The 24,382-nt window shown below is 49.5% G+C and overlaps 1 protein-coding gene across 1 annotated transcript in view; it reads right to left on the bottom strand.

Moving 5' to 3' along the window:
- The window catches only part of RAB2A (RAB2A, member RAS oncogene family), a 175,562-nt gene that overhangs the window by 99,902 nt on the left and 51,278 nt on the right, over positions 1–24,382 (bottom strand). The window contains exon 3 of the mRNA XM_063923775.1: positions 877–944. Within this exon, the coding sequence (XP_063779845.1) occupies positions 877–944 (68 nt within the window). The remainder of the gene's footprint in view (positions 1–876; positions 945–24,382) is intronic.

Here is a 24,382-nt window from a genome sequence, read left to right as displayed (position 1 = left end):
GCACAGCTTGTGTTTACCAATGATTCACATTAAGCACAATAACATACACACACACAGTTACATTGCAAGCCTGACTTACTGTATGTGAGAGGAGACCCACAGAGAGGAGGACACCAGCAAACCCCCAGCTGTACTGCCCCAGAGAGGCTGTCAGCTCACTATATCACAGTAAACACTAATAAATTCTGTCCTGTAGAGGACCCAGATAGTTAACAATAGCGGCTCTCCCCCCTTGCTATACCCTGTACCAGATATCCAGCGTGGCTGAGGAGTCCGGAAGCGCTGTGTGTGCGGTGTATGACTGCAATAAGCAGTGGAAGGGACCAGGATGCCTCTGGTCCTGAACTGAGGTAGCTACGCCCCCTCCAATGGCGCCGAAGCTACAGTGATTTATTATACTGGCAAAGACCCCTTTCAGCTTAAAAACATCACAACAAGTGCTAGTCTAAGCGGTTTTGTGCAAGTCTAAACGGTGGATCTTAGCAAGACCCCCCCCCCCTGGGAGGGTCACGTACGCAGCCTTCAGCCGCACAGTGAACCGGGGGACCCCCTAGTGGGGCCCCCGGTGTGTACTCACCACCAATGACAGCAAAGGTGCAGTGCCCCGCTGAACAACCACCCCTCAGGACGGTGGTCCTGCAGCAGGGAAGCGGCTCTGCACCTCATAAGGCCTGTGACCGCCGTGTTGTGGGCTCAGTTTCACACCTGGCCTTGGATCCTTTGATGTTGGTTTCAATATCAGACAAGTTCATTTTCCTGAGCAAGGTTTAGCAAATCTTACAATCACAGCAACTCCCTATATTTTTACAGCATGGCTATAAAGGGCTTATTTGAGTGTTAGGAATCAGGGCAAAAGGTGTGAAATATGTTACTTACAGTATCCCATATCTGAAGCTTAATCTGCTTGCCATCAATGGTTATCATCCGTGCACCAAATTCTACACCTTTGGAAGGAAAGAAAGAAAGGCGTTAATATGCATTCTGCAATTTATCAGCTCACAAATATGGTTTCATATATTAAATAAAGCAAGGGACAATCATCATTCATATATTTAGGTGGAGCCAGCCTTCAGAGTATCAGCAATTCTATAACGGCTATGAGCTGGCCAGCGCTACAATACTCAGGTTCTCAGTCTAACCGCCTTTAATATGCCCTTGTGCCACTAGCCTTATGGTGCCCACACACGGTGCTCTCTCTGCTAGGTGCAATTTGAGCTATACTATGTGTGCTATGCGATTTGTACTTTAGTGGGTATGTGATTTGAACTACAACTACCCCTATGTCATACATACCGGTCCCTGAACCACAAAAACTAAAAAACAGCAAAATAAGTGACAACGGTAAATAATCCTGCCAGAGTAATATTCCCTCTCACAGGAAAAGTTGTGCTGCACACAAAACAGTAAAGATATACACCTCAAATATAACCAGAAACAGTTTACTTCTATAAACACAGAATAAGGCTACACTGCCATCTACCAGGAACTGTAGAGTAGCAACACAGCTCTCTACATAGGACAGTGTGCATCATAGATCCATAAACAAGTTGACACACTTGTATACAGGTCATCAGCTCAATTCTGTGAGAGAGAGAGAGAGAGAGAGAGAGAGAGAGAGAGAGAGAGAGAGAGAGAGAGAGAGAGAGAGAGAGAGAGAGTGTGTGTGTAATATTGTAGAACGGCTATTATCCTGTCAATTAGACAAATATACCATTACAATAATCCAAAAGTACAATCGACAGTTATTAGGCCTTCAGCTGCCTACCTCATAGTGGGCTGCCCATGGCAGGAACAGTGCTTTCATCTCAATTATGGTGTAGGCACCCTACAACTGATTGTGAGACTTTATTGATCATTTGGATAGGTTTAGTGTCATCCAGAAGTCACAGAGATCAAATAAACACTACAGAAACTCTAACCTGAACGCAACACCTGACCAGGACATGAAACCCAGGTTTTCCAAGCAGGAATCTTGCCCAGTGCAGGATTAACAATGGGGCAGATGGAGCTGCAGCTCCAGGCCCTTCATCAAAATAGGCGCACAAAAACCGCTGTGTTTCTGTAGACAGGATTTTTTCCTGTTACAGCAGCCTGCCAGCTGTGCTTCCCACTGAAACACCCTCCCATCACCGCCGCCCGCTTATTGATCAAACGCCGAGTAGTGGGCGGGCACAGGGATATAACTACTGACAGTGCTATCGCTATCCCTTCATGCCTTGAACCTTGCTCAAGTTGCCGAAAGTTCCCTCTGCCAGGCCATTCTCAGTGAGGACTCGGAAAGACGGGCACTCGGACAGTGTGTCCCCAGTGATTGACAGCACCTCTCCCTCAAGCAGCCCCCTACCCCAACTGCCAGGTAACTGGTCCTCCAGGCACCTTCCCCACTTTATTATTTGTATTGCATGGATAGTCTAGGGCTGATCTGTCTACCTCCCACCTCCCCATGATAGTAACCCAATGCAACGCTCCTCCGCGCTGCCCAGTACCCACATGTGGCTGCACTGTAGCACTGTGACACCCCCCCCCCCACACACACACTGTAGAGTGTGTGGGAGATCACTAAGGAGCATGCAGACAGCGCTGATCGGGAGCCAGAGTCAGCCTCATCACAGAGTCCGAGCTGCAGAGTGGCCCCGCCTCCTGTCCTCATTGCTCAGCCTCTCATTGATGGTGTCTGCCTGAAACTGATGCCAGGGCTGGGTACAACAGTTCTCTTCTCCACCCACCAACCGGGCCGCACAGCATCGCAAGGGTGAGGTAAAAATCACTCTCAGCCACCTTATGAACACAACAATGACAGATCCCAGCAGCAGCAGCCGGAGCGGAGGGTCTGCTCATGAAACTGCTGTGTGAGAGTGCGGTGCTGCAAGAAGTCTGTAGAGCAAGAATGGAACACCAGCACAACCCCAGGTCAGTGCTCCCATCCCAGTGCCCCTCACCATTATTGACCCCCCATCCCAGTGCCCCCCCCTCTACCTCCCCAACCAGCCCACTATCCCATCTGTTAGAAGCCCCTAGCCAGTCCAATCACAGTCTGTCCCCTCATTAAGCCTAGTGTACACTTGTCCTGCCTAGTCTCCACCCCTCCCACCCTTATCTCACTGTCCCTCCTTCCCATTCAACCCCTTGTCCCCACCAACTCACTGACATCCCAGTGTCTCCTACCTAACCAGCTCAGTGTCTGCCCCTACCCTCCCCAACCACCCTCTGCCTCGCCCCATCACCCTCTTACCCACTGCCTCTCCCTTGAGTCACCCTCTCCCTGAAACCCACTGCCTCTCCCCATCATCCACTACCTGTCCCTGTCACCCTCTTCCAGTCACCCACTGACTGTCAGCTTCTATCACCCATTGCCTCTGGCCATCACTCTCTCTTGGTGCTTTGAAGCAGGACACCAAAATTTTATTGGGATCGTATAGAACGAACAGAGAGTCGGATTTTCTGTGACGAGCTGTCCTCTTTACGTATTACCTTCAAAGCCCTTACTAAATCCAAAGACTTTGAAGTAGCGGAAGTGTCCGTAATAACCGAAACCACAATAGATTGATTGAAGTGAAATGCAGACACCACTTTCAAAAGAAATTGCTGACGAGTTCTGAGTTCAGCTCTGTCCTCATGGAAAATTAAATAGGGGCTCTTTTGAGACAAAGCCCCAAGCTCCGACACACGTCTTGCTGAAGCCAAGGCCAACAGTGTGGCAGTCTTCCACGTAAGATATTTTACGTCCACCTCCTGTAATGGTTCAAACCAGTCCGATTTGGAGGAACTGCAGCACCAAATTGAGATCCCAAGGTGCCGTGGGAGGCATAAAGGGAGGTTGTGTGCGCAGAACACCTTTCAAAAACGTCTGAACCTCAGGGAGAAAAGCCAATTGTTTCTGAAAGAAAATTGAATAGGCCTAAATCTGGACTTTTATGGAGCCCAGACGTAGGCCCACATCCACACCTGCCTGCAAAAAAAGCAGGAAACGTCCCAGGTGAAATTCCACCGCAGAATAAGTTCTGCTCTCTCACCAAGAGACTTATTTCTTTCAAATACAGTGGTAATGTTTAGACGTTACCGTTCTGGCTTGAATCATAGTCAGGATAACTTTGTTAGGCATCCCTCTTCTGGCTAGAATCAGCCGTTCAACTTCCATGCCGTCAAAAGGTATCCGCGGTAAGTCCTGATAGACAAACGGGCCCTGTTGCAGAAGATCCTTGCGAAGAGGAAGAGGCCACGGATCTTCGAGGAGCATCTCCAGAAGGTCCACGTAGCAAGACCTTCTTGGCCAGTCTGGAGCAATGAGTATTGCTTGAACCTTTTCCCCTTTTTATTCTTTTGAGAATTCTTGGGATCAGAGGAAGTGGAGGAAACACGCACACCATCTGATGGAGTCGTCAGAGCGTCTACCGCCACCGCCTGAGGGTCTCTCGACCTGGAACAATACCGCTTGAGCTTCTTGTTGAGACGAGAGGCCATCATGTTGATCTGTGGATATCCCCACCGAAGTGTCAAGCACCTGAACACTTCCAGGTGAAGGCCCTCTCCCTCAGGTGCAGGTCGTGTCTGCTGAGGAAGTCTGCTTCCCAGTTGTCTACTCCCGGAATGAAGACCGCTGACAATGCCACAGCAGGATTTTTTTCCTGCCCAGAGAAGAATTCTTGATATCGCTGACATTTCTGCTCTGCTTTTCATTCCACCCTGTCGGTTTATGTACGTCACTGCCGTTACATTGTCCGACTGGACTTGAATGGCCCGATCCTGAAGATAAAAGAGGCCTGCAGAAGGGCGTTGTATAGGGCCCTGAGTTCCAGAATGTTGAATGGAAGGACAACTTCCTGACTTGACCATTTTCCTTGAAACTGCACCCCCTGGGTGAATGCTCCCCAACCCCGGAGGCTTGCGTCAGTCGTTAACAGGATCCAGTCCTGAATTCCGAACCTCCGACCCTCAATGAGGTGAGAGGTCTGTAGCCACCACAGAAGGAAGATCCTGTCTTTTGGCGACAGACAAATCCTCTGGTGCATGTGAAGATGCGATCCGGACCATTTGTCCAACAGATCGAGCTGGAAGCGTCTTGCGTGAAAACCTTCCGTATTGAAGCGCCTCGTAAGAGGTAATTTTCCATAGAAGGCGAATCCATAGATGCACAGATATCTGGGTTGGCTTCAGGACATCCCGAACCATCGACTGAATTACAAATGCATTTTCCAACGGAAGGAACACTTTCTGGGACTCCATGTCCAGTATCATTCCCAGGAATGGGAGCCTCCGTGTGGCTCTAGGTGAGATTTTGGAAGGTTCAGAATCCACCTTTGATCCTGGAGAAGTTTGGTTGAGAGGCCAATGCTGTCCAGCAACCTCACCCTGGACAGCGCCTTTATCAGAAGATCGTCCAGGTACGGAATTCTATTTACTCCCTGCTTGCGGAGTATAAACATCATCTCTGCCATCACTTTGGTGAACACCCTCAGTGCCGTGGAGAGACCAAATGGCAGCGCCTGGAACTGGTAGTGACAGTCCTGCAGTGCAAACCGTAGAGAAGCCTGGTGGGGTGGCCAGATCGGAATGTGAAGGTATGCAGCCTTGATATCCAGAGACACTAAGAATTCCCCTTTCTCCAGACCCGAGATCACCGCTCCCAGAGACTCCATCTTGAACTTGAACACTCTTAAGAACAGGTTCAAGGACTTGAGGTTCAGAATTGGTCGTACCGAACCGTCTGGTTTCAGTACTACAAACAAGTTGGAATAGTGCCCCTTGTTGTGTAGATGAGGTGGAACTGGAACAATGACTTGAGTCTGTCCCAATTTTTGGCTGGCCTGCTGTAAAGTTATACTTGCCTCTTGTGAAGCTGGTAAGCCTGATTTGAACAATATGTGAGGTGGGAGCTCTTGGAACTACAGTCTGAAGATCTATCCCACAGGGATCCCAGCACAAACTTGACCAGATGTGACTGAAGAATTGTAGTCGGCTCCCACCTGACAGAGCTCCAAGGCCTCGCGTCCACAGTCATGCTGAAAGCGTTGAGGAAGCAGAGCCTGAGCTCTGTTCCTGAACACCTGCAGTTGCTGGTTTGCATGGTTTACCTCTTGCGCCTCTGGAGGCCGTAGAAGCACCTCTGGATTTTCCCTTAAACTTGGCTGTCCGAAAGGACTGTAAATTTCAATCTGAATAAGCTTTCCTGGCTGGGGGAGCTGCGCAAGGAAGATATGTAGACTTACCCACAGTAGCTTTGGAGATCCATTTGTCTAGTTCGTCTCCAAACAAGGCCTCTTCTGGTAATAGTAGGCCTTCCACGCCTTTCCTGGAGTCTGCATCAGCAGTCCACTGGCGTAGCCACAAGCCCCTGCGTGCTGACACTGTCATAGCCATGGTGCATGCATTAAGCAAACCAATCTCTTTTATGGCTTCCACCATAAAGTTCAGAGTCCTGTATATGCTGCAGGAGTAAAACATCCCCCCTAGACATGGAAACTAACCCCTCAATTAGGTTACCTGACCATTTAGCAATGGCTTTTGGATCCACGCACATGCAATAGTGGGTCTATGGGCCAGCCCAGCAGCTGTGTACAATGATTTGAGTGTAGTCTCAATTTTACGATCAGTTGTATCTTTTAGGGAGGCTGCACCAGGGACAGGCAATACAATTTTACGTGACAGCCTAGAGACTGATGCGTCCACTATCGGTGAATATTCCCATTTTTTTCCTATCCTCCAGAGGAAAAGGAAAAGAGAAGAAATTTCAAATCCCTAAAATCTCTCATCAGGATTAACCAACGGTTCTTCAAACAGGGTATTCAATTCCTTTGACGCAGGAAAAGTGACTGAGGGCTTCTTTTTTACATTAAAATAAGATTCCTCACAATCCTCTGACACCTTATCAGGAATTTGCATAACATCTCTGATAGCCTCTATAAGAGCCTCTATTCCTTGTGACAGAGCAGCATCTCCCACCTCCAAATCCACCTCGCCCTCCTCCATATCTGACCTGTCAGAGTCAGACTGCAGGATATGGGCCAGAGATCGTTTTTGCGGACAAATGGGAGGGGATTGAGATACTGGTTTGGGGACCGAGTCTCTGTTCAGAAACTCATCAACAGTCTTAAGTATTGCGTCTCTTTCTCATTGCAGGATAGCTTTGTAGAAATATTTGAGATCATTCCCTTAATGGAATTAACCCATTCCGGTACAGCCCCACTATTCTTGGAAGGTGCACTGCCCTAAGTACCCAGTAGTGAGTCCCATGGTGAAGAGGAACATTCCGCTGTACAAGAAACATACTCTTTGCCTGACATAATGTAAATGTGACAGCGCACACACACCCACACACAGGAAAGATTAAGCACAATTAACCCACAAAGAGCCCTTCAGGGAGACAGAGTAATTTGGAGCCAGGTCTCACCGCGCCCTTATCGCTAATGCCAAGCTTAGCCGGGTCGCAGACTAAGTACTCTGACAGGGGACTTGGCACACTAATAATAGCTCTCCCCCTGCTATGACCCCCTGGTACCGTTGAGGTAATCTGGAGTCACACTGGAGGAGCTGTGCGTCCCTGTCAGTCAACGTCTTTGTCCACTGCAGAGGGAAAATGGTGCTTTTGAGCTGCTGGATCCTCTCATAGTGAAGCTCTGCCTCTTCAATGGCACGCGGTCTTCCTGCATTTTTTCTATACTGGCTGAGGTAATCTGTTGCTTAAAATGGAGAGAAAACGGTTGTAAGGCTGTTTTTGCCAGTGTGGGTACTGTGTACTGAGACGCAGCTGTGTACTGTGTCTGTAGACGCATTCCGCCCTGGTTAGAAGCCGTGCATCTCTGTACCCACATGCCGCCGGCTTAGTACTCACCACTCTTCTTTCTTCTGGCTCTGTTAGGGGTGGCGGCGTGCTGCGGGAACGTACGCTCGCCGTGGTGGGGCTTGCGAATAGTTCCCTCAGGAGCTCAATGTCCGGTCAGGGGGAACGGTACCATTAACCCTTCAATAGGTTGCCCCCCCCCCTCTCCCCCTCTAAGTCCCACGAAGCAGGCAGGCTGGTGCTAACCAGCCCTGCCTGAAAATAACAAACATATAAAATAAATGCAGAAAACACTTCAGGAGCTTCCATAAGCGTGACTGGCTCCTCCGAGCACATTTTCTAAACAGAGTCTGGTAGGAGGGGCATAGAGAGAGAAGCCAGCCCACATTATCAAATTCTTAAAGTGCCCATGGCTCCTAGTGGTCCAGTCTATACCCCATGGTACTAAATGGAACCCCATTATCCTCTAGAACATAATGTCATGAGACAGGCTGCGTAGTATCTATAAAGGGTGCAGGGTACCCATGCATTACACTACCCTCACCAGTCTGGCACTGCAGAAAGCCCCAGGAAAACGGCACAATAGCCATTTTCGAGAAAGATTTGCACAGGGTCAGTAGAGAAATCATCAGGAACATGTCACAGGCGCCATGTTTTTAGTGACCTGCACATGGCAAAGCACTAGAGTCTACTCTCCAACTGTGCTGGTGAGAAAGGGGCCCCTTCCTATATTAAACCACCCCAGTACTGCTGGTGGCCATCCAGAGGTGAGATTGAGAAAGCTTAGAATATAAACTCTGCAGATATCATCCTAGCAGCATCTTCAATATTTTGCTATGGGGCCCATAAAGTTCTAGTTGTGCCCCTGCGTCAAATACTCTCACATTACACTATTGATATAGCCCATGTGCAGATCACACATTCACAACACTATTCACACCTCTCAAATCACTAGTCACCTCTCCATGGTGCTGGTCACACCCCTTGTGGCAGCATACAATAGGCCTTTCACAATTGTAAACTCCAGGCCCACGTGTACCTTTATGTGGCACTGATCTTGCAAAGTTGTGGGGGCATACGAAAAGCTGCACCAGCGACAACTGCTGGCAGTGCCTTCTATCAGAACAGGAGATTCTCCTGCCCACCTACAGTCTAGCAATGACAGTTATTTACTCTTTTAAAACGTTGTTTTTTTTGAGTGCCACAAAGAAAATAACTTTGAACTGAGGGGGTCATTCAGACCTGATCGCACGCTGCCTTTTTTGCAGCCGTGCGATCGGGTCTTAACAGTGCATGCGTGCAGGCCGCAATGCGCTGGTGCCGGACAGCGGCGGATTCTACGAAAAAAGCGATCGCAAGAAGATTGATAGGAAGGAGGCGTCCGTGGGCAGCAACTCACCATTTTCAGGGAGTGTCCAGGAAAATGCAGGCGTGCCTGGCCGTTTCCAGGGAGGGATCCTGACATCAGCTCCATCCAGGATCAGCGCAGCGGCTGAGTAAGTCCTGAGCTGTGCAGAGACTGTACAAACTTTAGTTTGTGAAGCTCTCTGCACAAGCGTTCGTACCAATGCACAGCGATTACCCCCTCACCTGTAGGCAGCGACTACCTGATCGCTGCAGTGCAAAAAATAGCCTGCTAGCGATCAGGTCTGAATCACCCAGAGTGCCACAAAATGTCTCTCTACCGACAAGAAACACTGGACAATGTAACCTTTACTGTTAACCTAATTACATCGAAAGAGTAATTTTTCGTGATGTCGCATCATTCAACAGGCTACATGATGGGTTATATAGTAGGCGTGGAGAGAAATATAATGATAAATGGCACACACATTAATGTCTGGTTGGTTCTATATCGGAGTGGCAGAAGGGACCTTCTGACGTATCTAGGGGAGGAGACAAGTCACATGGGGGAAGAGCTACGGCCGAACAGGGTACCCGAAAAGTACCCTCGCGGGCTCGCTTCGCTCGCCACACTTCGGGCTCGGTGGCTCGCTCCGCTTCGCTCACCACCTGATTACTAAAGGTAATAGTTGGTGGCGTGGACAGTAGAGGAACTATCCCGCTGGCCTAGCTCCTCCCCCTTGTGTCGTGACTCCTCCCCCAGACGGAAAAGGTCCCTTAGCCCACTTGATTCTAGCATCTACCATTAATGTCTTGCTCGGTTGTCCCACCACCTGCTCTACTTCCTCCTCATTCCTCTCATCCTCACCTGCTCCACTGTCTGGTGCTCATCCCCATCCAGCCAATTATAATCTGTTCAGTTTTCCGTATTCATGGGATATTACTTTGGGCAGCCTTGTCTATCACAACCTTGTGCTCATTCTTGTTCCCTGACATGCCTGTCTATAGCTGGCATGCTTATCGCCACTGCAACGATCCCCAGGTCGCATAAGAGCATTTCCCAGATGTGCATTGTAGGCCCCTCAGACGTGAATAATGCAGTCCAGTCACCGGGCTCCCACCCTGCTCTATAACAATAAGTCTCAGTGGATGTAGTCGGGATCCCGGTGGCCAGAATAGACACCAGGATCCCAACCGCCAGAATGCCGGCAGAGCCGCCACAGCTATGCCCACTCCTGGGTGTCCACGATACCCATGGAGTGGGAATAGAACATGTGGAGAGCTTAGCGAGTCACTGAGCCCACAGCGTGGCAAGCGCAGCGATCCCGCAAGGGATTTCATTTGCGCCCCCCCCCCCCCCCCCGCTGGCATTCTGGCGGTCGGGATCTATGCGTCTGTATTCTGACTGCCGGGATTCCATACCCAACTCGTTTGCACATATGCACTCTGCAGAAATCTTCCTTTACGTTCCCCTAGCATCCTCAGTATTAGGTTTAATCCAATTAGGTCATATTTGGAAACAGACAATTTTTGTAATTTTAGCTGTTAACCAAAACATACTCAGGTTACATATAATAAATATGGTTTAAAAGTGTAGACTAAGCTCTAAATGTGAGGTTATTCACATCCAAATTTTTAGAAATTACTACTGTTTAATATATGGCCCCTTCTTTTTCAAGGGACCAAAAGTACTTCAGTGATCGCAAAAACGCGCTATAACGCGTATTTTACGAGTTATAGGCAGTGAGGACTCAGTTTTAAAAAATGAGAGGGTCCTGCAGGCTGCGCTATGACTCCCCTACCAATCACTGCGGGCAGCATCACCAGTCTTTCCAACCAATCACTGCTGGCAGTGTCCCCAACCAATCACTGTTGGAAGTGTTTCCGGTCTTCTCATCCAATCGCCGCTGCAGCCTCCGTCCTAAAGGGGGATATTCTAAGCAATCTGACTAGATTGCTTACAACTTAAGCATTATCGCTCCGTGTGTACCCCCTACAGCGATAGCGATGCGCAGCTATCGCTGGTCTATCTAGCAGGTCGCTCACTTCACCTGCTGGGTGAAATGAGCGGCCCCAGTCTCCCCCCGCACGCTCAGCACGCATCTCTCCCACATCGGACCGTCTATATAGGCCTTAACTTCTCTTCCTGCTCTGCAGTTTGAACCAGCATTGGACATCCTCCTCCATGAGCTCCGAGTGACAGGATCCTGGGGCTCGGACATTCAGCAGCGCTCTTTGTGCCTGCTGCAGGGCGGAGCTCCGGTATTGTAGGGATGAATTTAAAGGCGAGGACGCGCTGCGCTTCACTGCAATGGACCGAACGCTGAAGACGTTCCCAGTTGGCGCAGTTAGTGTGTGACCCGTCCTCCTACCTGTCCTCACCCGTCTGGTTGCTGCCGTGGGATCCGGTGCCGATGCTGCTAGTGGCGGAGGAGAGGCGCTCACCACACAGCCTGGCAGCCAGGACAGTGAGCAGGGCAGTGGCTTCTCTGCAGCTTTGTCCACTCCTTGTCGCCTAAGCCATTGTGGGCAAGTTAGGCGCTTCAGTCTCTAGGTCGGGGGGAGGGGATTCCGTGAGTTGTGTGAGCGAGAGAAACGGGCGGAGGTTGGATCTGGAGGGAACAACACGTTTAGCTCGTGAACCCTTCCCTTGCGAACTCCTTCTGCCCCTGCCCATCAGAAGAGCGGAGAAAGTAGATTCATCCTGTTATTCAACATCAAAAGTCTTATGAGGGGTCGAAGAGCAAAGCCCCCTGTCAGCGGCAAGTCATGGCGATCAGGAGAGACTCACATTTGAAATCAGATGTCTGATGCCCATAGCATGGGACGTCTCCCTACAGTGAGGGAAGTAGTTAGGGGTATCAGAGCAATAAAACCTGAATAAACGTGCCGGAGCCACAGTCGTGGCTGTAGGACGGGCTCAGGTGGGATTTTACAGGAAGTCAGCAATGCTGTAAAACAAGGGGAGGCCCCCAAAACGGCAATAGGTACAAGGTGGAGGCCCTATTAATGTAAGGCATACAGGCCAAAAAAGGTAATATCTAAATGTGGAGTGGTTACAATCCACAGGAGCATAGGACAGCACAATATAAAATACGTGGGTTAAAATAAGATTTTACTCACCGGTAAATCTATTTCTCGTAGTCCGTAGTGGATGCTGGGTACTCCGTAAGGACCATGGGGAATAGAAGGGCTCCGCAGGAGACTGGGCACTCTAAAAGAAAGATTAGGTACTATCTGGTGTGCACTGGCTCCTCCCTCTATGCCCCTCCTCCAGACCTCAGTTAGGATACTGTGCCCGGAAGAGCTGACACAATAAGGAAGGATTTTGAATCCCGGGTAAGACTCATACCAGCCACACCAATCACACCGTATAACTCGTGATACTATACCCAGTTAACAGTATGAAATATAACTGAGCCTCTCAACAGATGGCTCAACAATAACTCTTTAGTTAGGCAATAACTATATACAAGTATTGCAGACAATCCGCACTTGGGATGGGCGCCCAGCATCCACTACGGACTACGAGAAATAGATTTACCGGTGAGTAAAATCTTATTTTTTCTGACGTCCTAGTGGATGCTGGGAACTCCGTAAGGACCATGGGGATTATACCAAAGCTCCCAAACGGGCGGGAGAGTGCGGATGACTCTGCAGCACCGAATGAGAGAACTCAAGGTCCTCCTCAGCCAGGGTATCAAATTTGTAGAATTTAGCAAACGTGTTTGCCCCTGACCAAGTTGCAGCTCGGCAAAGTTGTAAAGCCGAGACCCCTCGGGCAGCCGCCCAAGATGAGCCCACTTTCCTTGTGGAATGGGCTTTTACTGATTTAGGATGCGGCAATCCAGCCGCAGAATGCGCCAGCTGAATTGTGCTACAAATCCAGCGAGCAATAGTCTGCTCAGAAGCAGGAGCACCTAGTTTGTTGGGTGCATACAGGATAAAAAGCGAGTCAGTTTTCCTGACTCCAGCCGTCCTGGAAACATAATTTTTCAAGGCCCTGACTACGTCCAGTAACTTGGAATCTTCCAAGCCCCTAGTAGCCGCAGGCACTACAATAAGTTGGTTCAAGTGAAAAGCTGATACCACCTTAGGGAGAAACTGGGGACGAGTCCTCAATTCTGCCCTATCCATATGGAAAATCAGATAAGGGCTTTTACATGACAAAGCCGCCAATTCTGACACACGCCTGGCCGAAGCCAAGGCCAATAACATGACCACTTTTTTCCACGTGAGATATTTCAGATCCACAGTTTTAAGTGGCTCAAACCAATGTGATTTCAGGAAACTCAACACCACGTTGAGATCCCAAGGTGCCAAAGGAGGCACAAAAGGGGCTGAATATGTAGCACTCCCTTTACAAATTTCTGAACTTCAGGCAGTGAAGCCAGTTCTTTCTGGAAGAAAATCGACAGAGCCGAAATCTGGACCTTAATGGAACCCAATTTTAGGCCCATAATCACTCCCGACTGTAGGAAGTGCAGAAAACGACCCAGCTGAAATTCCTCTGTAGGGGCCTTCCTGGCCTCACACCACGCAACATATTTTCGCCAAATACGGTGATAATGGTTTGCGGTTACTTCTTTCCTGGCTTTTATCAGAGTAGGAATGACTTCCTCCGGAATGCCAATTTCCTTTAGGATCCGGAATTCAACCGCCATGCCGTCAAACGCAGCCGCGGGAAGTCTTGGAACAGACAGGGCCCCTGCTGTAGCAGATCCTGTCTGAGCGGTAGAGGCCATAGGTCCTCTGATATCATTTCTTGAAGTTCTGGGTACCAAGCTCTTCTTGGCCAATCCGGAACCACGAGTATCGTTCTTACTCCTCGCCTTCTTATTATTCTTAGTACCTTTGGTATGAGAGGCAGAGGAGGGAACACATAAACCGACTGGTACACCCAGGTTGTCACTAGAGCGTCCACAGCTATCGCCTGAGGGTCCCTTGACCTGGCGCAATATCTCTTTAGCTTTTTGTTGAGGCGGGACGCCATCATGTCCACCTGTGGCCTTTCCCAACGGTTTACCAACAGTTTGAAGACTTCTGGATGAAGTCCCCACTCTCCCGGGTGTAGGTCGTGTCTGCTGAGGAAGTCTGCTTCCCAGTTGTCCACTCCCGGAATGAACACTGCTGACAGTGCTAAGACGTGATTTTCCGCCCATCGGAGAATCCTTGTGGCTTCTGCCACGCCATCCTGCTTCTTGTGCCGCCCTGTCGGTTTACATGGGCGACTGCCGTGATGTTGTCTGATTGGATTAGTACCGGCTGGTTTTGAAGCAGGGGTCTTGCCTGACTTAGGGCATTGTAAATGGCCCTCAGTTCCAGAATATTTATGTGTAGGGACGACTCCTGACTTGACCAAAGTCCTTGGAAATTTCTTCCCTGTGTGACTGCCCCCCAGCCTCGAAGGCTGGCATCCGTGGTCACCAGGACCCAGTCCTGTATGCCGAATCTGCGGCCCTCTAGAAGATGAGCACTCTGCAGCCACCACAGCAGAGACACCCTGGTCCTTGGAGACAGGGTTATCAGCCGATGCATCTGAAGATGCGATCCCGTCCAAGAAGTCCCACTGAAAAGTTCTTGCATGGAACCTGCCGAATGGAATTGCTTCGTAGGAAGCTACCATTTTTCCCAGGACTCGCGTGCAGTGATGCACCGACACCTGTTTTGGTTTCAGGAGGCCTCTGACTAGAGATGACAGCTCCTTGGCTTTCTCCTGCGGGAGAAACACTTTTTTCTGTTCTGTGTCCAGAACCATCCCCAGGAACAGTAGATGCGTCGTAGGAACCAGCTGCGACTTTGGAATATTCAGAATCCAGCCGTGCTGTTGTAGCACTTCCCGAGATAGTGCTACTCTGACAAACAACTGCTCCCTGGACCTCGCCTTTATAAGGAGATTGTCCAAGTACTGGATAATTCTTTCGGCCATTACCTTGGTAAATACCCTCGGTGCCGGGGACAGACCCACGGCAACGTCTGGAATTGGTAATGACAATCCTGTACCACAATTTTGAGGTACTCCTGGTGAGGAGGGTAAATAGGGACATGCAGGTAAGCATCCTTGATGTCCAGTGATACCCTGAAATTCTCCAGGCTTGCAATAATCGCCCTGAGCGATTCCATTTTGAACTTGAGCCTTCGTATATAAGTGTTCAAGGATTTCAATTTTAGAATGGGTCTCACCGAACCGTCTGGTTTCGGTACCACAACATTTTTGGAATAGTAACCCCGGCCTTGTTGAAGGAGGGGAACCTTGATTTCACCTGCTGGAAGTACAGCTTGTGAATTGCCGCCAGTACTAACTCCCTATCTCCGAGGGCAGCAGGCAAGGCTGATGTGAGGTAACGGCGAGGGGGAGTCGCCTCGAACTCCCGCTTGTATCCCTGTGATACTACTTGCAGAACCCAGTGATTCACCTGTGGGCAAGCCCACTGGTCCCTGAAGTTCCCGAGACGCGCCCCCACCGCACCTGTCTGTGGAGCCCCAGCGTCATGCTGTGGACTCAGAGGAAGCGGGGGAAGATTTTTGATCCTGGGAACTGGCTGTCTGTGCAGCTTTTTCCTTCTTCCCTTGTGCAGAAAGGAAGCGCCTTTGGCCCCCTTGCTATTCTGAAGCAGAAAGGACTGTACCCGATAATACAGTGCTTTCTTAGGGTGTGAGGAAACCTGAGGTAGAAATTTTTCTTCCCAGCTGTTGCTGTGGATACGAGGTCCCAGAGACCATCCCCAAACAATTCCTCACCCTTATAAGGCAGAATCTCCATGTGCCTTTTAAAGTCAGCATCACCTGTCCACTGCCGGGTCTCTAATACCCTCCTGGCAGAATGGACCTTGCATTAATTCTGGACGCCAGCCGGCAAATATCCCTCTGTGCATCCGTCATATATAAGACTACGTCTTTAATATGCTCTATGTTAGCACCATATTCTCCCTGTCTAGGGTATTAATATTATCTGACAGGGTATCAGACCCTGCTGCAGCAGCACTATTCATGCTGAGGCAATTGCAGGTCTCAGTATAAAACCTGAGTGTGTATATACAGACTTCAGGATAGCCTCCTGCTTTTTATCAGCAGGCTCCTTCAAAGTGGCCGTATCCTAAGACGGCAGTGCCACCTTTTATGACAAACATGTGAGCGCCTTATCCACCCTAGGGGATATCTCCCAACGTGACCTATCCTCTGGCGGGAAAGGGTACGCCAGCAGTAATTTTTTTAGAAATTACCAGTTTCTTATCGGGGGAACCCACACTTCTTCACACACTTCATTCACTCATCTGATGGGGGAACAAAACACCGGCTGCTTTTTCTCCCCAAACATAAAACCCCTTTTATGTGGTACTTGGGTTAATGTCAGAAATGTGTAACACAATTTTTATTGCCGAGATCATGCAACGGATGTTACTAGTGGATTGTGTATATGTCTCAACCTCGTCGACACTGGAGTCAGACTCCGTGTCGACATCTGTGTCTGCCATCTGAGGTAACGGGCGTTTTTGAGCCCCTGATGGCCTTTGAGACGCCTGGGCAGGCGCGGGCTGAGAAGCCGGCTGTCCCACAGCTGTTACGTCATCCAGCCTTTTATGTAAGGAGTTGACACTGTCGGTTAATACCTTCCACCTATCCATCCACTCTGGTGTCGGCCCCACAGGGGGCGACATCACATTTATCGGCATCTGCTCCGCCTCCACATAAGCCTCCTCATCAAACATGTCGACACAGCCGTACCGACACACCGCACACACACAGGGAATGCTCTGACTGAGGACAGGACCCCACACAGCCCTTTGGGGAGACAGAGAGAGAGTATGCCAGCACACACCAGAGCGCTATATAATGTAGGGATTAACACTATCACTGAGTGAATTTTCCCCAATAGCTAATTGTATAAACAATATTGCGCCTAAATTTAGTGCCCCACCTCTTTTTAACCCTTTGAGCCTGAAAACTACAGGGGAGAGCCTGGGGAGCTGTCTTCCAGCTACACTGTGAAGAGAAAATGGCGCCAGTGTGCTGAGGGAGATAGCTCCGCCTCTTTTTCGCGGACTTTTCTCCCGCTTTTTTGTGGATTCTGGCAGGGGTAATTATCACATATATAGCCTCTGGGGCTATATATTGTGATTATTTTGCCAGCCAAGGTGTTTTTATTGCTGCTCAGGGCGCCCCCCCCCCAGCGCCCTGCACCCTCAGTGACCGGAGTGTGAAGTGTGTATGAGGAGCAATGGCGCACAGCTGCAGTGCTGTGCGCTACCTTGGTGAAGACTGAAGTCTTCTGCCGCCGATTTTCCGGACCATCTTCATGCTTCTGGCTCTGTAAGGGGGACGGTGGCGCGGCTCCGGGAACGAACACCAAGGACGGGTCCTGCGGTCGATCCCTCTGGAGCTAATGGTGTCCAGTAGCCTAAGAAGCCCAAGCTAGCTGCAAGCAGGTAGGTTCGCTTCTTCTCCCCTTAGTCCCTCGTTGCAGTGAGCCTGTTGCCAGCAGGTCTCACTGTAAAATAAAAAACCTAACATATACTTTCTTTCTAGGAGCTCAGGAGAGCCCCTAGTGTGCATCCAGCTCGGCCGGGCACAGAAATCTAACTGAGGTCTGGAGGAGGGGCATAGAGGGAGGAGCCAGTGCACACCAGATAGTACCTAATCTTTCTTTTAGAGTGCCCAGTCTCCTGCGGAGCCCGTCTATTCCCCATGGTCCTTACGGAGTTCCCAGCATCCACTAGGACGTCAGAGAAATAGGATTAATGAGCAGTGTTATAGAACTGCACAATCAGCTGGACACTCAAGGTCCACAGTGTGGAGGGGTTTAATTAGTGCAGAGAAGAAAATGTAATAACTGCAGCTCCCTGTCTGCAGCGGCTGGACAGACCTGTAGCAGCGGGCAGGCAGGAGGGCTGACGATCTGTGTACCTCTCCGCCTTGGGCTCAGTGGAGCGCAGTGTAGGGTCCGGGGACCAGTAGCCGCCACGAGCAAGAGAAAGCTGCGGCTTGAGGCCGGGATCCCGCGCACACACGCCGCTGGCAGGGGCAGACAGAGCTTTTAGCTGAAAGCGCGACGTGTTCAGCGATCGCGCCGGGAGGCAGACAGTCTGCGTCTCCGGCGGGGCCACATAGTGCGGCAGCGGTGAAGGGCCTCCAAGCGGTGAGCGCTGCATGGTGAGTGCAGGAGCAGCAGGGAGTAGCTCCGACGGGAGGTCCAGCATGGGTCTGCTATCAGGGAACCGGGCGGGGAGCCGAATATCTAGGTCCCGGCTTTGATGAGGGAGGTAGGCCGCAACGAGGCCTAATGCCTTTCCCGGCTCCGCAAACTCTACCTCCAGGGGAGTGATCAGTGGGCAAGCCCAGGGGGTGGTCTGGAGTGAGGGTTTCAGCCCGGTAATAGCGGTTTAGGGGCAAAAAACAGCAATAGTTGCAGGAGCTCTGCAGAGAGACAGCTACTCAGAATGGCCGCCGAGCCACACCCCATAACTCATATTTTAAAGGTGAGGATACGCTGCGCTGCACTGCAATGGACTAAGCGGGGTGGCAAGAACAATAGTGGCCAGGGCCAGCGATTCCCCAACCATTGGCTGATCTGTCCCTCTCACCCCCTCCCCAGCCCTGCATTAGAGGGAGCGCTTGCGTACTGTATATTAATGCATTGGCTTCGTTTTTTTTATTATACCAGGTGAACTAAACTAGTTTAGAAGGAAAGTCATAGCCAACAGTGAGTGAGAAGTCTACAGGCAGGTAGCCTCTGTGAATACATCTTTACAGCTGGTACCCACCACTGGGGGATTGTTTCTGTCAATATTGATGGATGCATCTCTCTTCTATGGCCGCATTGGGTATGTTTGACTGGCGGTTGGGATACTGGCGGTCAGCATACAGACGCTGGGATCCCAGCCATCAGAATGACGTCAGGGAGTGAGCGCGGGTCATCTCAAAACGTAGTCACGTCTGCCCCACAGTGCAACGTCTGCATGATTCTCCACAGTACACACTCCCACATACATGAATCCACAGTACTCACAATATTTACAAACATATTTACAAAGCAGTGGACTTTCAAATCCCGCAATCTTACCCTCTCCCTACCCCCAGCACTGCCCCAGTATTGTCTGCCGCTAACCCACTACAGGCACCTAGTACTGCAAAAGCTGCTATCTACCCCTATCCCCAGTAGCTACCTATACATACCACCTTCCTACCCCCAGCATTGCCCTAGTGCTGCCTACCCCAACCCCCTTCTTGCTCTAGCCGCTGTCTATCCTTATCCCCTCTCTACCCCAACTGCTGAATGCCCATATCCCCCTCTACCCCAACTGCTACCTGCTCACATAAATTCCCACACTGCTGCCTGCTTTTACTTCCTCCCTACCCCTAGTGCTGTATGCGCTTAACCCCCTCTCCCCCTAACTCCCTCTACCCCAAGTGCTCCCTGCCTCAACCCCCAGCTCTACCCCAACTGCTGTCTTAATGCCCAGCTCTATCCTGTTACCTGTCCCCAGCAAGCCCATATAGTGTAAGAGGTGATGCGACCCAGAAACAATGGAGTAGGACCCCAATTTTTTTTTAAAGTGAGGGGTCTCTGGAACCCACATATTTCACTCAGCACGATCACTGGTAATTGGACAAGTGACTCTAAAGCTTTGTTATGGACAGTGTGGGCTATTCCTTTGTTATTTCTATATCAATTAAGCAGGCAAAATGTCTTGAATATGGCATTTGCATTTGGAAGTTGTTGCTGTGAACCCACAACATGCATTCAAAGGAGCTCTCAATGCAAGTGAAACAGGTCATCCTTAAGGGGGGTACTCACGGAGAGATCAATGCTTAAAATCCAAGCAATCTGACTAGATTGCTTAGATTTTAAGAACAGATCACTCGTGTATACCCCCCACAGCGATAGCGATGCGCGGCTCCGCACATCGCTATCGCCGGTGCTAGACTGGCCTGCATGGGTGAAATGAGCGTCCTCCCCCGCATCGCTCAGCACACATCTCTACCTTCAATATGGGCATTTAGACTGCATAAACAACAAAAGATCCATCAGAAAGATAGCAGGTACATTAGGAGTGGCCAAATCAACAGTTTGGTACAGTCGGAGGGAAAAAAAAAAAAAAAAAAAAAAAAAAAGAAGGAACGTACTTGTGAGCTCAGGAACACCATGGAAGACAACAGTGATATAGGGGGTCATTTCGAGTTGATCGCTCGCTAGCAAGTTTTTGCTGTGCTGCGTTCAGATAGTCGCCGCCTATGGGGGAGTGTATTTTCGCTTTGCAAGTGTGCAAACACTTTGGCAGCCGACAGCACAAAAAATTTTGTAGCAGTTTCTGAGTAGCACTGGACTTACTCAGCTGCTGCGATCACTTCAGACTCTTTGGACCCAGAATTAACGTTAGACACCCCGCCCTGCAAACGATTGGACATGCCTGCGTTTTTTCCAAACACTCCCTGAAAACAGTCAGTTGACACCCATAAACGCACTCTGTCAATCGGCTGTGCGAATGGATTTTTCGTTAAATACATCGTCCAGCACAGATCCTCTTTGTACCCGTACGACGCGCCTGCGCATTGCGGTGCATATGCATGCGCAGTTTTGCCAAGTTTTAACCTGATCGCAGCGCTGCAAAAAGTTGCTATCGAGCAATCAACTCGGAATGACCCCCATAGTGTTCATTCTAGCATCCTGCACCTTTCAAAACCCACGCAGTTCCTCTTTCCTGCATGGGGTGTCGCTCTCTGCTGTGGCGCGTATAGCACAGTCTGGTCTGTATCTCAGTGCTGAGATACAGACCAGGCTATGCTAGAAGCACCAAAGCAGAGAGCAACCCCTCAGACAGGAGACGAAATGCATAGGTTTTTGAAAGGTGCAGGGTGCTAGAATGAACACTAGTGGTAGATGAACGCAGAATCCTTTCTACGGTAAAGAGAAAACTCTTCACAACATCCAGACAAGTAAAGAACACTCTCCAGGAGGTAGGCGTATCATTATCCACATTTACCATAAAAAGAAGAAGACTTCACAAGACCAAATACAGTGGTCACCACAAAGTGCAAACCATTCAGAAGTCTCAAGAATAAGAAGGCCAGATTATACTTTGCCGAAAAAATATCTACAAAATCCATCTCCGTTCCGGAAACAACATTCTTTGCACAGATGAAACCAAGATCAACCTGTACCAGAATGATGGTAAGAAAAAACATATGCATTAGGCTCGGAATTATGGTGGACAATCCCGGGATCAGCGGGATCCTGAGATTTTGACCAAAAATTAGCCAGGTTTCAATCCCTGGACTGGAGTTTCCAATCCCGGGGGATTTCGGGATTAGCCAGCCCCCTTTGTCTTTTCAATGCCGGGCGGCATTGCTCGTCCTGAGACGTTGCCCGGCTTCCCCCTGCCACCGACTGTGTGCACTGCGCAGCGAGGTTAGAGGTCACGCACTGCTCCACAGGAAGTGAACCCCCCCTCCCCGCTTGTCCAGAAAACGGTGAGTTGTGTGGGCTAAGGGAAGGGGGCGCGAGGGGTTTCAGGGGAGAGGGACAACACACATTGAAAACAAAACAATCCAGAGAATCCTGGGATTGATCATTTTTCAATGCGATCCCTAGGATTGAAAAAATAGCCTGGGATTGGCCACCCTACTTGGAATGGCTCATGATCTGAAGCACAGCACGATCGGTAAAACATGGTGGAGGCAGTGTGATTGCATAGGCATGCATGGCTTCCAATGGCACTGGGTACTAGTGTTTATTAATGCTGTGACAGAAGCAGCCGGATGAATTCGGAAGTGTATCGGTATATACTATCTGCTCAGACGCAGCCAACTTTAGCAGAGTTGATTGGACAGCGCTTCACAACACAGACAATGACAAAAAACGTACTGCGACAGCAACCCTGGAGGTTTTTGTTTTTTTCTCCACATTTTTATTGAAGCACAAGTAACAGTGACAAAGTTGCAAGACATAACATAACATGACTATCACACATACTGGTAAACTTCCGAAGGTGCCCATCATGTAGACAAGGTATTAAAGATTATTTAAACACCAGAAAATGGGGTTAGAAAGTATTTAGGTACAGGAATGTGTAATATAAAAACATTCATGTAGCTCAAGGATCATGTTAAGTATAGACAAGTACACAAAACAAAAAGAAAGTAAGACGGGTGTTTGGCACTCACCCGGCAGGCACGTAATAGGAGTATCACATGAGAGTTTGGGTTTCATACCATTGGGTTAGACGCATACTATGAGAAATCTAGTAATGTACTGAGGTTGGTACGGTGGCGATAAAGCTTCCCCATGTATGAAAAAAGGAGGCAATCTTCCTCTCCTTGTCAAATAATGCCTCCACCCAGTCCATGCAAAAATGAAATGGAGTTTCTCTTTATAGTTGAAAGTTTATGGGGGTTGGGTGTACCCACTCTTGCAAAATTGTTTTTTTGCTGCAGCACTTATGTCAAGTAATAGTTCCCTGCTGCCCTAAGTCTCTACCCTGGAGTTTTTTTAAAGGCAAAAAATAAGATTTTACTCACCGGTAAATCTATTTCTCGTAGTCCGTAGTGGATGCTGGGAACTCCGAAAGGACCATGGGAATAGCGGCTCCGCAGGAGACTGGGCACAACTAAAGAAAGCTTTTAGATCACCTGGTGTGCACTGGCTCCTTCCACTATGACCCTCCTCCAAGCCTCAGTTAGGACACTGTGCCCGGACAAGCTGACATAATAAGGAAGGATTTTGAATCCCGGGTAAGACTCCTACCAGCCACACCAATCACACCGTATAACTCGTGATACTATATCCAGTTTAACAGTATGAAAACAACTGAGCCTCTCAACAGATGGCTCAACAATAACCCTTTAGTTAACAATAACTATGTACAAGTATTGCAGACAATCCGCACTTGGGATGGGCGCCCAGCATCCACTACGGACTACGAGAAATAGATTTATCGGTGAGTAAAATCTTATTTTCTCTGACGTCCTAGTGGATGCTGGGAACTCCGAAAGGACCATGGGGATTATACCAAAGCTCCCAAACGGGCGGGAGAGTGCGGATAACTCTGCAGCACCGAATGAGAGAACTCAAGGTCCTCCTCAGCCAGGGTATCAAATTTGTAGAATTTTGCAAACGTGTTTGCCCCTGACCAAGTAGCAGCTCGGCAAAGTTGTAAAGCCGAGACCCCTCGGGCAACCGCCCAAGATGAGCCCACCTTCCTTGTGGAATGGGCTTTTACTGATTTAGGATGCGGCAGTCCAGCCGCAGAATGCGCCAGCTGAATTGTGCTACAAATCCAGCGAGCAATAGTCTGCTTAGAAGCAGGAGCACCCAGTTTGTTGGGTGCATACAGGATAAATAGCGAGTCAGTTTTCCTGACTCTAGCCGTCCTGGAAACATAAATTTTCAAGGCCCTGACTACGTCCAGTAACTTGGAATCCTCCAAGTCCCTAGTAGCCGCAGACACCACAATAGGTTGGTTCAAGTGAAAAGCGGATACCACCTTAGGGAGAAACTGGGGACGAGTCCTCAATTCTGCCCTATCCATATGGAAAATCAGATAAGGGCTTTTACATGACAAAGCCGCCAATTCTGACACACGCCTGGCTGAAGCCAAGGCCAATAACATGACCACTTTCCACGTGAGATATTTTAGATCCACGGTTTTAAGTGGCTCAAACCAATGTGATTTTAAGAAACTCAACACCACGTTGAGATCCCAAGGTGCCACTGGAGGCACAAACGGGGGCTGAATATGCAGCACTCCTTTCACAAACGTCTGAACTTCAGGTAGTGAAGCTAGTTCTTTCTGGAAGATAATCGACAGAGCCGAGATCTGTACCTTAATGGAGCCCAATTTCAGGCCCATAGTCACTCCTGCTTGTAGGAAATGCAGAAATCGACCTAGTTGAAATTCCTCTGTTGGGGCCTTTTTGGCCTCCCACCAAGCAACATATTTACGCCATATGCGGTGATAATGCTTTGCAGTTACATCTTTCCTGGCTTTAATCAGCGTAGGAATGACTTCCTCCGGAATGCCCTTTTCCTTCAGGATCCGGCGTTCAACCGCCATGCCGTCAAACGCAGCCGCGGTAAGTCTTGGAACAGACAGGGCCCCTGCTGAAGCAGGTCCTGTCTGAGCAGCAGAGGCCATGGGTCCTCTGAGATCATCTCTTGAAGTTCCGGGTACCACGCTAGTCTTGGCCAATCCGGAACCACGAGTATTGTTCTTACTCCTCGTTTTCTTATTATTCTCAGTACCCTTGGTATGAGAGGCAGAGGAG

The sequence above is a fragment of the Pseudophryne corroboree genome, chromosome 5, assembly GCF_028390025.1.
Source record: "Pseudophryne corroboree isolate aPseCor3 chromosome 5, aPseCor3.hap2, whole genome shotgun sequence".
Lineage (NCBI taxonomy): Eukaryota > Metazoa > Chordata > Amphibia > Anura > Myobatrachidae > Pseudophryne > Pseudophryne corroboree.
Note: the sequence above shows the minus strand (reverse complement) of the source record. Positions and strands in the feature narration are given on the sequence as shown.